This window comes from Macrosteles quadrilineatus, unplaced genomic scaffold (assembly GCF_028750875.1).
Source record: "Macrosteles quadrilineatus isolate MER2022 unplaced genomic scaffold, UCM_ALF_1.0 Scaffold_7__1_contigs__length_78375512, whole genome shotgun sequence".
Classification (NCBI taxonomy): domain Eukaryota; kingdom Metazoa; phylum Arthropoda; class Insecta; order Hemiptera; family Cicadellidae; genus Macrosteles; species Macrosteles quadrilineatus.
In genome coordinates, this window is record NW_026542600.1 from 7,088,352 (window position 1) to 7,104,901 (window position 16,550).

The following is a 16,550-nucleotide window of genomic DNA, read 5'->3' on the forward strand; positions in this document are numbered from 1 at the left end:
TTTAATGGCTTTACTCTTGTTAGGGGATAATTTAAGATTAAGGAACCTAGATATGAAATGACAATGTACCGGCTTGGGAATTACCTTTGTAATTATTGCATTCAGGCGTTATGTACAAGCGCTTTGTCTATTGTCTATTGTCTACAAAGGTTGTCCGTGTTAACAGGAGCAGGAGCAGCTGTGCAATTATTTGGCGAGTATGTGCCACGGAGAATATAATAGAACGGAGCCTCAACATCGTCAACTCGTCTACTGCCAGCCTCAATACTCACAGGTAAAAGTGTAGAATAAATATAATAACAAACAATTAATTGAATTTCACAATTATACTTCGTCATTCGGTTACCGGTACTGAGATATGCAAGTACTTAACACTAATACCGAAACCCTACCTAGGCTGACAAAACCGAAACCCCCGGTCTGTGAGACGACATTTAAAAATAATGGACCCCGCTTAGAAACACACAAACCGAAACCCTCGGCCTGTGAGACCCCACTTTAGAATACACTAACACTGGGCTTCTGAGACGGGCATGTAATGAACAGACAACCTGTCAATGATAATTTTTTTGTTGTGTTTATGAGGACAGGATCTGATTTCAGATCCCGAAACATCGTGAAAACTTTAATTATAACTAATCTTGATGGACTTGCGCATTATGTAAATAATGTTAGCTGTTTTTGTTTGCTTGAATACAAAAATATTTGGATAACACCTGACAAATTTAATTTATTTCATACTAAACTATTAACGTTTCACTGGAAAAACACTTTTATACTAAGCTATTAATATTTTACTAAAAAACACTCTTTATCAGTTTCCCTGTAGCAGCAAACCTAGGTACTCCTTAAACCTAATGTTATTTAAATCGATTTAATTGAAAATCAATTCAGGCGAATGGAAACTCGCTTAGTCTGCAGGTTTGCTGCGGTGGAGGTATTTTGAAAGGCGTGGAGTTTCTTAGGCTCTTAATTTAGCTTCACAATAAACAGTAAATAAGTTTGGTCATGCACATCCCCCTTTTACAATAAATATTTGAAAGGTTTTAAAACGTTTCCTCTTCCTGTGAGTAAAAAGTTGAAAGTTCTGTTAAAATATTGTTTTAAAATGGTGCATATTTAATGTTGTTGTGAATTGTGATAAGTATATGGATTGTGTTTTTACTTACAAAAAAAGTATAGGAAATAATATTTGTTGCTCGTGTAAGAAGTGTCGTAGACAACCCTTTTATAAGGCTTATTGTTTAAAAAAATGCACATTGCCTTCCTGAACTTTTTTCCTAAGATGCTAGACTTAAGCCTGTGATCGTTTTTCACATTAATTCAGGCTAAACCTAGGAATTGCGGAGTTATCATTTAGATAAAATCCATTGGTGATTTCCAATCATTCACAATGATTCTTTTGTTAGGGTGCTACTGCTGCCCCTACTCTGCCAACGGTATATTTCTCCCCTCCGAACCATGTGGTGCCTCCAACTCAGCCTCGTCACCCAGCCACTTGCTCGTACCAATATCCACAACAGCCAGACCGATCAGGTATAGTAGCGACTTTTATCGATAGTGCTCGTAAATTCAAATTCCCATAACATTCAAAATGTTTGTAAAGCGATATTTAAAAAATTAGAATTTATGTTGCAATTAATCGAGGAACTCTCTTCCACTTGGACTCTTCATTCGTTTTCATAAAATTATTTAATATTCAAAAACAACAGTTTAATTATTTTACAGACAATGCTTCAAAATTGTTCCTGATGAAGTATTTTTTTTAACAGAATAAAAGGTTTCACCATTTAATATTCAAACTTTGTTAGTTATTTTCCAGACAAGGCTTGTTCATTATAAAGTAATATTTTTTGGAGGTGTAAAATTATTTAATCCTCTAATTGCGTTAATCTTTCCATAGACTGTGCTTGTATATTTTTCATGATTAAGTATGTCTCAAAAGAAGAAGGAAATATCAATTAGTCCTTCTTCCTTTGGATTATAAGTAAAAGGTTTTCAGAGTCCTAAATTTGGGAATTTTTTCAAAGAATAGAGTTCAGCTAACTTACCTGAGAAAATTAAGAGTCCAGAGGTTAATAGATACTTAATAAAATAACACAAAACATAACACTGATATTTCGACTTAAGGTTCGTTCTAATATAATTTCGTTTATTTCTTGTCAACCCACTCTCTGAAGAAGGATTACATTAGAGCGAAATATCATTATTTTGTTTGTTGACATTTTTAATATGTTTCTATTAGTCTTTAGATTCAATTTTTTTTCAGGTAAGCTATAGTAATATCTAATCTTAAAACCACTTGTTTTTACTTTAAAATAGAAGGTATATTTGTAGTTTCAGCTGCTCCTGAGTGCACCTATCAGCCGCCAGGAGTTCACGGCTACTACGCTCGCTGCCCCTCGTAAGTCTTCCAACTCACATATCGTCTTAAGTGTTTTGCTGATAATATATTAGGGTTTTGCAAACATACACACCCCCTTGGGGTTTGGGTTTACACTCTAATCATTATTAGACCCAATATCACTAGGTTCATTCATGATGTTCATTCAGGATGTTCATTAATTCACCTATTGGGTCTGATGATGATTGGAGTGTTCAATCGAAATTGATCACCACCTACCATCATTTATGTATATTTACCGTCTTGTGCTTAACACTATAAGTATAAATATATGTTTTAAGTGTTATAAGATGTTTCTTTTATTTATTTTTTGGATTGAGCAAACAAATAAATAGACTTGCTTGATCGCTTAAAAATATATTTATATAAAGAATAATAGAAATATATTTATATAAATATATAAAGAATTCCAACCAAAGCCCTTTATCAGAAATACCTATAAGTGCAGATGTGGCTGGTTTAAACTGTATGCTTGAAGTAACTAATAGTTAAATATTATTTACACTAACACATAATTTATTTTGCAATGTAGTTATTCATCTACACAGATAAAACCCTGTCTATAATATATACAGGGTGTTTTTTTTTAAACTTGCATCTTTATTTATGTAAAACGCAATAGATAGAAATATGCAGTTTGCAGGAATCATCTATTGACGTAGGGGGCCCAATTGTTTTGAATTCAACGTTACATTAACATTTCCCCCCTTTCCCCCCTGCCCCCAACTTAATTTTTTTAAATACCAAGGTACCCCTTGTGACATATCAAATGAAAGAGCATGAAAAAAGAAAATGTTTGGTGAAATTTATTTTTCATTTGATATGTCACAAGGGCGGGTACCTTGCTATTAAAAAACAAGTTATGGGTAGGGGAAAAGGGGGGTGATTATCTCACAAATTCATGAGCCGATTTTAAATTTTTTTTCACAAAAAATTTTCTTTTTTTATGCTCTTTCATTTGATATGTCACAAGGGGTACCTTGCTATTAAAAAAAAATAAGTTCCGGGGGGGGAGGGGGTGATTATCTAACAAATTTATGAACCGATTTTCAATTTTTTTCATCAAACATTTTCTTTTTTCATGCTCTTTTATTTGATATGTCACAAGGGGTACTTTGCTATTTAAAAAAATTAAGTTGGCGGCAGGGGGGGAAGGGGGGAATGTGAATGTAACGTTGAATTCAAAACAATTGGGCCCCCTACGTCAATAGATGATTCCCGCAAACTGCATATTTCTATCTATTGCGGTTTTTACATAAATAAAGATGCAAGTTTAAAAAAAAAACACCCTGTATAGTGTTACTCAGTTTCAAGAACTTGTTATAACATTAAGCTACCTTTTCTTGTCGGTTGCATTTTGTTCTTGATGTAACAGGGTGTCTACCGGTCAGGGAAGTCACTGAAAAGTAATGGATCCCCCCAAAAAAAGTCCCAGGAAAAATTGGGCCTAGCTAAAATAAAGTTCCCTAGACTTGTCTTTTGTTTTGCACTTTGCTCAGGCAATGAAAATTCGTGAAAATTCAAAGCAAACATATTTTGGGAGCAGACAACCAGCTCAAATCGTTACTGCACAAAATATTGAATGTCTGACTATATCATGTTCAAGTCACTGAAAATTGTTGTCTTATGGATACCAAAGGTTGTTTTAGTCGTTAGCGTCGTCCCCCCCTTAAGTCACTGGAATTCAGTTTAATCAACTAGTAGACACCCTGTGATAATTTGTGTAACTGATGCACATTTTGCCCGAATGTAGCATCTTCAGAGTACCCACTTACAAACTAAATGTTACTATGTACAAGTGTTTGTGAAGACTATTGTTTATTACATCGCTGATATGATTGATGTTTAGAGCCCAGCCGCCGAGTTCTGGGTACTTTGTCCCGACTGCCACAGCGTCCATGGGATTGATGTATCCTCCGGTACACACACAAGCAGCTCGTCCTTACCACCGCTTGCCCACTCCGCCTAACACAACACAGGTAACAACTATGTCTTGTACTGGTTTTAACTGTTTTTGCAGTACTAAACAAAACCGGTAACATTATCATTAATAGTCAAAGTCGCATGCTGCACTGATAAGCAAGGTACCGTGAAAACCCCTGGGAGGATCGTGACCTTTCAGCTCTAGTATGTTGTGCGGGAAATATACTTTTGACGAGGAAGTGCCTGAGCAGTGAGCACTGTGTCGAAATTCCTATTGCACAGAGTCTTTCTCCACCGGGGACTTTGTCCTAGACACCATCACTAATGCTAGACACCACTTACTTATGTGTACACTTGACTGTTTCTGTTGTTTCTTACTTCTCTGGGCATGTTATAAAAAGAAACATTTCAATCAATTTCTAAAGACATTTATTTTTATAGACATGCGTATTAAAAACAAAGTGAGGCCAACCCCCAAACAAAATAATTAGAGTCCAGACACCCATCCAAATACAATAACGGGTGATGACTCGACCACCCTATGACAAAGACTAAAGATATTCAGCATATATCTCAGACATTCAAGATGCAAAACCATCGAGATGCTTTAAAAATATATTGATATGTATTCCTTTTTATTGGTCCATGTATTCCAGAGTCAGTATTTTTGGGATCAGGTTTTATGAAGATATGACGTACAAGATTAAATATAACATAAAAAAAAAGATTTTGAAGATGAAATCCTGAAAAAAGGAAAGGTCCCAAAGGGTGAAAGCGAAGCGGCGAGGCTAGAGCGTAGCTGAGCGGGTATAAAATAAGATGTACGAAGATGCGCCAAAACGTAGAAGAGCGGAGGGCGTACATATTACCCTCAGCAACACACTGGCCTCAACGTTCGGATATTCTACCCCGATTTCTTTACCTTGAAGGCTGAGCCTCAGTAATAAAACCAACAACATACACAGTTTAAAATTTGGTTTATTTTATCAGTTCCTGGAAGCAGTCCTATTTGAGATTAGGACTAATTGTATTACAATACAAGTTAAGTGACTAAAGTGTAATTATTCTTGACAAAAAGTACAGTCTTCCCTTAATTTACTCATTTAAAACATAGAATTGATCCTGTAAATAGTTTTTACTACTATACACAACTATTAGAAGTTTCTAGAAATATTAAGCAAATTTTATTATTTTTATCAGTTTTATGACCTTATAAATTACTACTTGGCTGTAATTTACTATTTTCTCCATTAATTTAATTCTTTACCAAATTAAAACATTTCATCCTCATTAATAGGATAAATTAGATTTTATGTACATTCAAAATTACAGTAATCCAGCTTCTTGACTCACTACTATTGCCGCTCTACTATGCACATCCATCGCCTCGCTCCTCGTCTACCCAAACAGATGCAAATTCCAGATTGACAACAAAAATAATTACCAAACTTATTCAGAAGTAGACAAGGTTTTTTTAACACATTCAGTGCTGACAACCTATAAACGAACGCTCACCAATGGGGGCGAAGCTCCGGCGCGCAACCGAATCAGCGAACGCATTGGCATTTAATTAAATACAGATTATCATTCATTCAAATTATCTTTATTCATCAAGTACATTAGGAATATATACATGAATAGTGTCACATTTTTTGATGATAAAGTTATAATAAAATCATGCTTGCTCATAGTAAATAAGAGAGAAATTGTAAAAGAACAAAGAATCAACAGAAAATTTATATAATTTGTTTATATAACAAAGTTAAAACATACTTTGATTAGGAGGGAAATAGAAGTCAATTACAGTTCATCAAATGAATAAATAGCCCTGATAATGAGAAATTTCTTAAGTTTGTTTTTAACACAAATTCAAATATTTCTAACTGACCAATCACAAAAGAGCAGTGTTGATTGTGCTGCGTTACCCCGAGAGTGGATGTAGTTCACTGAAACCGGGGCAAAAGCATTGCCAGACGGGATTTTACAGGAAATTTTAGTACCAACCTACACCAAAATAAAGTTCACATTCTAAGCTACAGGCTGGCAACAATTACAAATTTTCCCGGCAATGGCTGAGCTACTACTGACTCAATGTATTTCAGGTGGTCGGCCGCCGACAATTATCGGCGTCACCACCTGGAAGGGCTAGTGACGCTGACTGACGCCGACGTCGGCGCGAGCAGTCTGTAGAATTTAATGATAATATAGCTTTATTTAAAAACTCTAATATTTGAAAGAGCAAGTTTTATTTTAAACTTTAAAACAATTTCTCTATATTTTATTCTTGGCATCTATTGAAATGTAGGCTAAGGAATGTACCAGTATTTTAATGCTATGACTATGACATTTACTCTTCCCTCACTAACCCATTCCACAACATTTATCTCCGTTCTTCTTTCCCAATATCTTAAATTACTCTCCCTCTAGTCCACTTTACTGACCACTGAATGTGTCTGTTCAGAATGTTTGCTCTCCGTACCCAATGAACAACTACGCCTCCGTGCTCTACCAGCCCCAGATGATGGCCCCGGCTATGATGAGACCAGCGATGCAGGTAATTTCTACTTCACTGTCATTCTGTCATTAATTAAAACAATCCTAAATCCTGGGGAAAATTTTCTTTTTTTTTATTGAAATATTTTTAGATCTGAAAGCTGTATTTATGAAAATTCACAGATACATGTTGAAAATTTAATTATTTTCACAATTCCTTTAATGCTAGCCCATGCCTTGTTGCTTAGTATAATTATAATTGTTACTTAGAGTGAAACGATTTATGCAATGTAACGTGTAATAACAATACATTGGTAATGAGTTCTATGATTGATTGATGTTATTGGCTCTATAAATATAATAGTCACTGTTTAATCTGTTTGAATCTCACAGAAAGGTATTTTTCCAGCTGAACATGGCTAACAGCCCCCCACTGAGGGCGATTCGTCCCGTAAACTACAACACCACCACAACTCGTTCGCCTGTGGTCCGAGACCCCGCACCGCCCGAACCGCCGCGGCACAACAATTACGCCACAACAATGCCACAGAGCAGTGCAGTTGGCCCGGTCATTTACCGGCTTAACTATCCGCGTAAGTTTCAACGAGGTCTTGCTGTCAGTTTGAATTTCAGGACTCTCTACACGATTAGCAAAAACAGTTGTGTGTACTTTTAACGAACAGTTATTTGTGCAACTAGTGAACATAGTGTCATGTTTTCAAACAAAAGAAAAATCTTGATGCACGAGTCTTTCTGAGTGGGTTAATTTTTATTGAGTTTAAAAAATACATTTTGAACAAGAATTGTACATTATATTTTGTCTACAGTTTGTTGGCATGTGACAGCTAAAAAATTATTACACAACAAACATTGAGGTTAGGATTGTGACCAAGATGCATAAACAGTGTCATTGCTGACTTGAAAACTTAACTAATGAAAAAAACACTCTATGTTCACTATACTGTTTACCATTTTCATCAATAATTTATTTGTTTTTAAACTAAAATGTGTAAACTAAAATTCAAAATCATCATAGCCTAAATTATGTTTAGCTCAGTTGTCTTCCGGAGTGAGGAAAAGTAGTTAGCAAAGAAAAAATGTTGATAAATCAGCTGTTTTGCAAACTAATTCAAGTGAACAAATTGCCACATTGTATAACAACTGTAGACAATAGGTATTTGTGTAACTAGTGGGCAAAGTTTCTCGAGTGCAGCAAAGGCAATTTGACCTCGTGTTACACATTATATTTTCCCCCCAGTTATTATAAAGCATAGAAATAGTTAATCTTTTAAACACTATACAACACGTTTTAGGTCAGGTTAAATCCAAATGTTGAACGTAATGGGAAACACTGCTACAGTTTTTCATAGTCTAAGTGTTACCAACCTATTTCCAAGCGTACATAGATTACGTGCATAATAAAAGCACACTGTTTTGTGTTGTTTGGTTGGTATTCCAATTGGTGTGGGGCAAAAAAAAAAACAAAAGAGTGTGGCAAAGTAAGTAAATGCAGCAATTAGCAACTTTCTGTACAATAACCAGTGCAAGGAAGTCCACTTTGTCCGTTGACTGTATGAAAAAACAATTTGTGTGTTTAAAAAAGCTTTTTTATTTTGTTGTACAACGAGTTATTGACGTAACTTATCGGTGTTTTGTTTTTCCAGCTGGGGATTATCTTCTGATGAACAGTCGGGCGTTTCAAAGCGCTCCGACAGCCAACCGACTCCCACCGTCAGTCCCGACGTTTACCCCCTTACGGCGTGGCAGGTGAGTAAATACACTGGAACAGATTCACTTTAACCTGTTTATGGTTCTACTTCACCTTAATGCCAAACTTGACAGTTACAACATGAACAGAGGTTTCCTCTGTTGGAATATAATACAAAACTATCCTTAAACACTGGGTAGCCTCCCTGATTAACTATAATAATAAAAAATACTTTGCTGTCATCGTATCAACCTAGTTAAAGTGCATCCTATGAACAGAGCATCCAAGCACGGAAACATAAACCGTCTTCATATGATTGCCAGACAAGTATAGTGTACTCATCGATCCCTATTAATACACCGGTTGTATTAATAGAGATCGATGGGTGTAGTAGTTGTGAAAACAAATAGCAAAACCACCAGAAATTACTTTTTCAGTCTGAATAAATCTTACAGCTGACTAATCTAATGTAAATTGATCCTTATCTTGCACTCACACCCTCCTTAAGAATGTAACATAGAGCACAAGGGCCCAGGTTTTTAGGATTTTCTTAAAATAGCAGGCTTACCTAAATGGGAATTGAGTCTAAAATGGCACAAGATACACAAAACTTTAAACTTTACACTATATATACACACAAAACATAGAGATTGTATCCCTTGTGCCAGGTTGGACTCTTTCATTCAGCCTCATATCCTCCTTAGTTAAAAATGCTGTGTGCCACAGTGAAAATGTACTAATATTTTGTGTATAGTGTAAAATGTTGTGTTTCTTGTGCCCCTTTGGAATTTTCCCATTCATTTCATTCGGGTATTATTTATTTACAAAGTGAGTCGGTGGCTCAGTCGGTAGCGTCGCGGACTTCGGGCCCAAGGCAGCGATGTCGTGGGTTCGGATCCTGGTCACTGCCGATAACATTTTATCAGTACAGTTCACCTTTTGTACTGTACCGGCTCACTCCTTGCTTTGCTGCAAACGATCCACGCACAGGCACTTAGTCTATGTGGACGGGCAAATGCAAGGTTAAAAGAGGCCGCCAACCTATTTTTATATAAAAAAAATCCAAATTCATTCAAGGTATTATTTATTTTATTATTGATTCATTTTATATATTTTTTTGTTATATTGTTTACATATTAAGATTAAGGCCAGGACATTTTTAGAACAAGTTTCCTTAACAAAACTTCAAGCTTATGTACCACTAATTCTTACAACAATAAAGTTCAAAATTTACCTTTTGCTAATTTCCGATTGATATTACTTATAAATGACACATTTTAACTGTGTTCCTGTTATGGAATAGAAAATATTGATTCGATATTAGAGTAATGAGAATTTGAACAATTATATTCTTAGACAGGAGCACTGCAGAAAGCTTTAGGATGTGAGATATTTTTTTTGTATTTACACAGTTCCAAAATTTTTCTATAATCCAGTAAATTTGTATTTAAATTTACTCATAGCGAGAAAGTTTTGGGGTAGTTTTGATTTTTTCCATTTCTTATGTATTTTGGGGTGCTGAATCCGAATTTGAGGTTTGCCAACAAAAATTCTTGAAAGTAAGTATAGTACCAAACGCACATTCCTTTATTTATTAACTTGTTAAATCTACACACAATGTAAATGCTTAGCAACAGTATATGCCTATATAACATTTTAATATTATTTACGTATATCTTAATATCACGTCATCAGGTGCATACGTATATTACATGATTAACTGATTGCTGTTATTTTAATTTTGATATTACTTATTATTATGTGTAGATAATTTTTTTTTTACTTTTAACCTTTTTTTATTGACCAGATGAACAAGCTAGAACGCTCACAAATGATGCATCGAAACGTTTGCAGAACCTGCCTGATTACAACCCTCTGAGCGAGGATAATTTAAACGGCAACAGTTCGTGTAACTTTTCTGTACACTAAATAAAATATCAGCGGTTCTGTAACACAAAAATTGATCAATTTTAACACTTCGGATTTATATCAGACCTTTGCTTGGGCATATACAATGAATATATGTCATCGACAGAATAATTTGAGAAATTTAAAAACTAACACAAAATGTTCCAATTTTCAAATAGCTCTGGAGCCTAAACGTTTCATCGGAAATTACCACATTAGGGGTACATTTTGTAGCAAATTTTGTGTACTTTAATTTTCAAAACATAGACTATTTACGTAAAGTTGATGGTTTCTGAGTTATAAGCCAAATATTACAAAAAATATAATTTTTTTACATATTTTTCTCATTTTTGTCATGTTGCATCAAGAATTTTTGTTGGCAAACCTCAGATTCGGATTCAGCACCCCAAAATACATAAGAAATGAAAAAAATCAAAACTACCCCAAAACTTTCCTGGTAAAAACACTAATTAACTGAATTACTAGCACAATTTAAATGTGCTTGGTTGTAAATTTGGTAGGGGAAATTTCATACTCTTATTAAAGCAATAACATATTTCTGAATTTGTGGTAAGTCATATGTTTGCACTTGTTTTTAAACCCCTGTTAATTAAATGATATATAATTATTCTATTGTGTTTATTTCCAATTGTGACTACTGTTAAATGATAAATAAAAAAAACTGCAAAATAAATAATTAAATTAAAATACATTTCATCCTTTTCATACAATCATTCCAATTTTACTTTTATTTTTGTTTCTATTTAGTTTAAAAATGTTCTGTGGAAATTTATATTATATCACATTGTTGGGTTGTTTTAATAGGTTTAGATTCAAGTACATGGATAGAATCCCTCCCCGATTCAAAAAGCTGCTCAAACGTCCAAACAATCCTCCCTTCTAGTCGGTAGTGTATTTTATTTTATTTATTTTTTTTATTTTATTTTTTAGTTAATTTTATCTTTATTTTTTTATTTGTTTTAATCTAACTATTTTTAAAATTATTTTTACAGTAAAACATCACTAACTCGACAGTCAACAACTGAAAAGACACTCGCAAAAGAAATTTTTTCAGAACATTTGGTTTTAATTGTTCAATATTCAACATTTCTTTGAACATGGTTTGCTTAGTATGCTAAAATATTCATGTAATTAATAAATGTTTATGTAAAAATTAGTTTGTTATACACTCCTTTCCAAACCCATTGAAAACTGCAATATTCTGGTTAAAGCCGGGTTTTCCTAGGCACGGAGTCGGCGAGCGGAGAGAGGGAACGCGGAGAGCGGAATTGAAATTAACATGGCATTCCGCTCCGCTTCTAGGAAAACAGTAACATTAAATTGCCTAAGACAAGTGGAGTTTTCCGCGTTCCTCTCTCCACTCGCCGACTCCGCGCCTAGGAAAACCCGGCTTAACTCGACAACCTCTGGGTCCTACACATTGTCGAGTTGGCGAGGTTTCACTGTAGATGTCCCAGGTTGTTAATAGGCTAAAAAAAACATTATAAATTTAAAAAAAAAAACTACTACCCTTCTTAGTGTTTATAATGCAACACTTTTTTCCGTCGTCCCAGACATAATTTCCGCTTAAGAATCCTGTTAGAGGAAAGTGAATGAAACTTTGAGCTATTAACAGCCTTGGACCGTTTCCACAGGTTTATAACGTATCATTTTCCATTCCACTGTGTTGTGGTCCACTTATTATTTTTTCTGTTGGAATAATTATATTATTTGTCCTGTACAGCAACTGGTGTGGTTTACTGTCAACATACATTGTTAGTTTTAGGTACATGGAAGGACCTCTATAGTATTGGTTTCCATCGAGTTTATCATTCAGACTCCCTCGACCCTATACTGATATAGAGGTTGATTCCAGGCCTCGAGCCGCCGGTCCGTCTCCTCCCCCAAACCCAAGGTCGAGTCTACGGGATGAGTCAACAGGCTGCTCTGACCACAGCAATTGAATCCGCAGGACATAATGACTCCAGCCTAAATGGTAAATGAATCAGCCATCCCTAGAGGTATTAGTCTGACATGTACGCTTGCTTTCCTCGTATTGGAGTGGACTAATAAATGTAACAACACATAAAGTAATTTATCTCTAAATTTTACCACAGCTCATGATTTCTGTTTTGTAATTACAAATAAGATATTTCATAAATAAGCCTTATGGGTTTTTAATAAGATACGTTCCCAACAATTAAAATGCTTTGTTGATAACTCGATGAACATTTGAACAGAGGACAGTAATGTAGTAGAAAAGGGTTGTAGGGGTCAAACCCCAAGCCCTTTGATGAGAGGATTTCACCGTGATCCCTAAAGATGTCCAGGATTTCTCAGTTATCGCTGGAGACAATGTTGATGTTGATAATGTCTCTGTGATCACAAATGTTCATAATTTCGCTTTGATAACGTATGAGTTCAGTGCTTGAGGGAGACAAACGCGGTGTCCCTGTAATCGCAGATTTTCAAGCTGTAATTGTAGAAAAAGATCACAGGAGATAATTAAAATTAGTCTAACGTAATTTTTACCTTCTCAAGCTAAACTCTAACAACATCTAAGCTCATGTGTTGAAGAGGGTGGTTTGAGGCCTTAAAAACGTAATTATCATTTTGCTTAGTACTTCAAAGTAGACATCCCATCTAATATGGACCAGCAGGAGTCAATTTTTAATTCAAACAGTATAACATGAATGAAATCACCGAGTATGCTGTTTTCAAAATTTAGATATTTCCTTTTTTGCTTGGTACTATGTATGGATCAGACATGAGACGCTATAGTTTACAAAAAGTTATCCTTTCCATAATTGACAGAAGTGAGTGATTGATAGCAACATCTTAGTCAGAGGTTCAATTCAATTACATCTATTCCCATTTTAATAATGGCTACAGTTTACATCGGAGTAGGATGTCTCTACTTTTAAAGAAGAAAATCAATGCTGCCACAGAGTATGAGTAGCATTCTGTGATTCTATTTCTGTTATTTTAGAGATTAACCCCTAATTAAGCCCGTAGCTGGTTGACGAATGTGTGCAGGGCCGATTTACCGAATAGGCACGGTAGGCACGTGCCTAGGGCGCGATGCAATTGGTTATTTTGGGGGCGCCAAAAAATTGGAAAATAAAATTATTGGTGGTTCTATTTGCATACAATCGCGTTAAACTTCTGATAATCCTTCGCGGCTGTGTAGACATCCCACGATTGTGGCAAAATTCTGACTATTTTCTGCAGTCGTGTAGATATAATTATCATCTTCAATTATAGCAGAAATATATTAACATATCCCGCGGTCGTAAGGAGATTATCATCGTCTACTGCAACCACAAAAGAGGCAACATTCTGATCTTTTCCCACGATCGTGTGGACATTATCATCATCGTCTTGCGCGATAGCTGTCAAATTCTGATCACCCCTCGCAGTTGTGAAGACATGATTATATCGTCCCCTGCGGTTGTGTGGACATAGCAATCGCCTCCTGCGATTTCGGAAAATGGTAAATATCTGACGATGTCAAACGCATCATTTTGTATGCCTAACGACAATACAATTTTTGAATCCTGAACCCTTTGTTTTCTTACACGGAATGCCGCACAAAACGTGGAGTTCGGAGGAGTGGTTTTCCGCTCTTCCAGTTGCGATACGCTCCGCTTCTAGGAAAACAGTACAGTAGACTCCCTCTTATCCGGACTCCTCAGGACCGAGGCCAGTCCGAATAATGGTTTTTCCAGTTAAACCGACGCCACCAAAAACTCGTTAAAACGGACCGTTTGAATGCATACAGTATTTGACTTAAATTTAGGAGAGCATTGTATTTAGACACGTGATCACTGGTCTCAAATCTTTCCTACGAGAACAGTCGTTTCAGTACCGCCCACTTCCTGCCGATCTAGTCCGGTTAAACCGATGGTGCTGATAAAAATTGTCCGGTTAAAGCGATGTCATTTCCGCCGAGTCTAGTCCGATTAACCCTTTGCGGTCGAATGGCGAGTACAGGTCGCCGCCCGCCATTTTCCCGACTGCTCAAAAATGGCGACCTATAAAAAAAAATTCAAAAAAGTTTATTTTTGCAGTTGAATGGCATGTATAGGTCACCGGGTGCCATTTTCTCGACTGTTCTAATGGCAAACTATACTCGGTGAAAAATGGGGAAAAAATTTGACCTCAAAGGTTAAACCGATCTCCGATTAAAAGGTGTCCGTATAAGAGGGAGTCTACTGTACCATTAAATTATCTAAGACAGGAGGAGAGCGGACGCCCTCTCTGCACTCCGCTTCCTAGCCTAGGAAAACCCTGCTTAAAACATTCTGATCCATAGCCTCAATCTCTCCAAAATATATCAATTTTCTCAACAATCTTCTCTCAAGTGGCAATGTTTTAACAGGGATTGTTATCACCTTAATGTTTCTAAATTGTAATCACCAAACCCAATCAATTATCTCATCCATATTTATCGGCTATTACAATTCAGAGCATTGAATTGAGGAGGGAATTGGTGTCACTTTGTCTTGATTACTGCAACATTTGAAAAGAGGACAGCAGTGTAGTAGAAAAGAGTTTAGGGGTCAAACTCCCATCCCTATATCAAAAGGATTTATAAATATTTATAAATAGTTATATTTATTGTATGGTATTTATTTTTTAGTTCGTTGTGTCGGCTTGTTTGAAACCTTAATTTTTGGGCAAAATTTCTTAAAAATGAATAATAAGTTGTAGTACTGAAATGTTGCTGATTTCAGGTTGTCATTTAATGATGAATACTTAGATCTGCCGTCAACCTACCACTCGATATTGTTAGTGCATCTGATTTTAGGGCTCCTATTAGTCCAGTTATAAATTTAATAATAGCTATATTTTCAAATTAGTCGCCTTCATATTCTTAAGTGGCAATAATTATTTATGTGTAGCGTTAATTTTAATCCGTAAGCATTTTCTGACTGGATTAAGCATTGTTTCTTTTCAAAAACTAAAACATACAGAATTGATTTCGATATATTTTTTAAGTTCTCGCCATACACTGTCTCTATAATAGATAAGAGGTTGTGAAGAGTAGATTATCGAGTGAATATTTGAATATTATTGTAAGCTTGGATCTCAATGGCTTGGATGATATGTATACAAGTATTGAAAAATGTGTATAATTTGCACAAAGTTTTAAATAGATGAGATGTTTGCTGCGTCTTTTTACTGATCCGTTCCCTGTCCAGACCTTACCTAGATTGTTAGTCATGTTAACGTTAGTGATCTGAAACTGAAATATACTAAACTTTTACTTATTTTCCTTTTGACTGAGTTCCGCATAGTTGTGTTGAGAACAAACATAAAGTTTTCATGAATTTATAAGGAATTGAAATGCCAATAACTAATTCCACCAGTTATCAAAAGAAAATTGAAATCAAGTTATTTTTAAATGTTTCCAAAACTGATTTGTGATTTAAAAGGTAACCTACAGGGTTTGAGTAAGTCAAATGTGTAATCTCATCTCTTTGCATTTCCAAAGTTCTTGGTAGTAACAAAATTAAACAAACAGACACAAAATCTCATTAAATGTACATAATTTTTTTTTTATAAACTACCTATGTCTAAAAATCATATTTATTTCTGATAATTGAGAAATGCGTAATTTCATAATAAATCACTGAAACTATAATATAGGGACAGTGCATGCGAGATCATTTCCTTTACATTTCAATTGTGTCCTTCTTCACAATTATTGTGATAAAACTTAGTTTTTGTATATTATTTTTGTTTTTTATGATTTATTTGTAGAAGAACGCCGTCGTCGTAACTAAGTCGGGACAAGAAGATTGCAATAGATAGGTTATATTTGGCTGAGCCTCTTCTCTTGCCGCCATCATTCAAATTTTTGTTTTTAAGCTTACCATTATTCTATGATCTGTAGTTAAATAATAGGATAGGTAAAGTGTTAATTTAATACAATTTCTTACTTGTGGTTGTTTGTACGTTTAGGTAAGCCCTCTTTGAGTATTGTTACAGATTTGTTCACTCATTGTACACTGGGGATCCAGATTTTTATGGAGAATATTTGTCCTTGTTCAAGGAGTTTTTAATTTTAATTGGTTTCTTTGTGGTTCTTAATATTTTTACTTCTCATCT

The 16,550-nt window shown here is 35.2% G+C and overlaps 1 protein-coding gene across 3 annotated transcripts in view; it reads left to right on the forward strand.

The window, feature by feature from the left end:
• The window catches only part of LOC128997940 (R3H domain-containing protein 1), a 71,227-nt gene extending 54,823 nt beyond the window's left edge, over nucleotides 1-16,404 (forward strand). For 2 of the 3 annotated variants that reach the window (XM_054423789.1, XM_054423787.1), the window contains exons 16-24: nucleotides 167-274; nucleotides 1,410-1,536; nucleotides 2,338-2,404; nucleotides 4,254-4,383; nucleotides 6,789-6,881; nucleotides 7,230-7,413; nucleotides 8,485-8,587; nucleotides 12,313-12,432; nucleotides 15,173-16,404. In XM_054423789.1, the coding sequence (XP_054279764.1) occupies nucleotides 167-274; nucleotides 1,410-1,536; nucleotides 2,338-2,404; nucleotides 4,254-4,383; nucleotides 6,789-6,881; nucleotides 7,230-7,413; nucleotides 8,485-8,587; nucleotides 12,313-12,400 (900 nt within the window). In that variant the 3' untranslated portion in view covers nucleotides 12,401-12,432; nucleotides 15,173-16,404. The remainder of the gene's footprint in view (nucleotides 1-166; nucleotides 275-1,409; nucleotides 1,537-2,337; nucleotides 2,405-4,253; nucleotides 4,384-6,788; nucleotides 6,882-7,229; nucleotides 7,414-8,484; nucleotides 8,588-12,312; nucleotides 12,433-15,172) is intronic. The other variant, XM_054423788.1, reaches the window with a different exon arrangement.
• The last annotated feature ends 146 nt before the right edge of the window (nucleotides 16,405-16,550 follow it).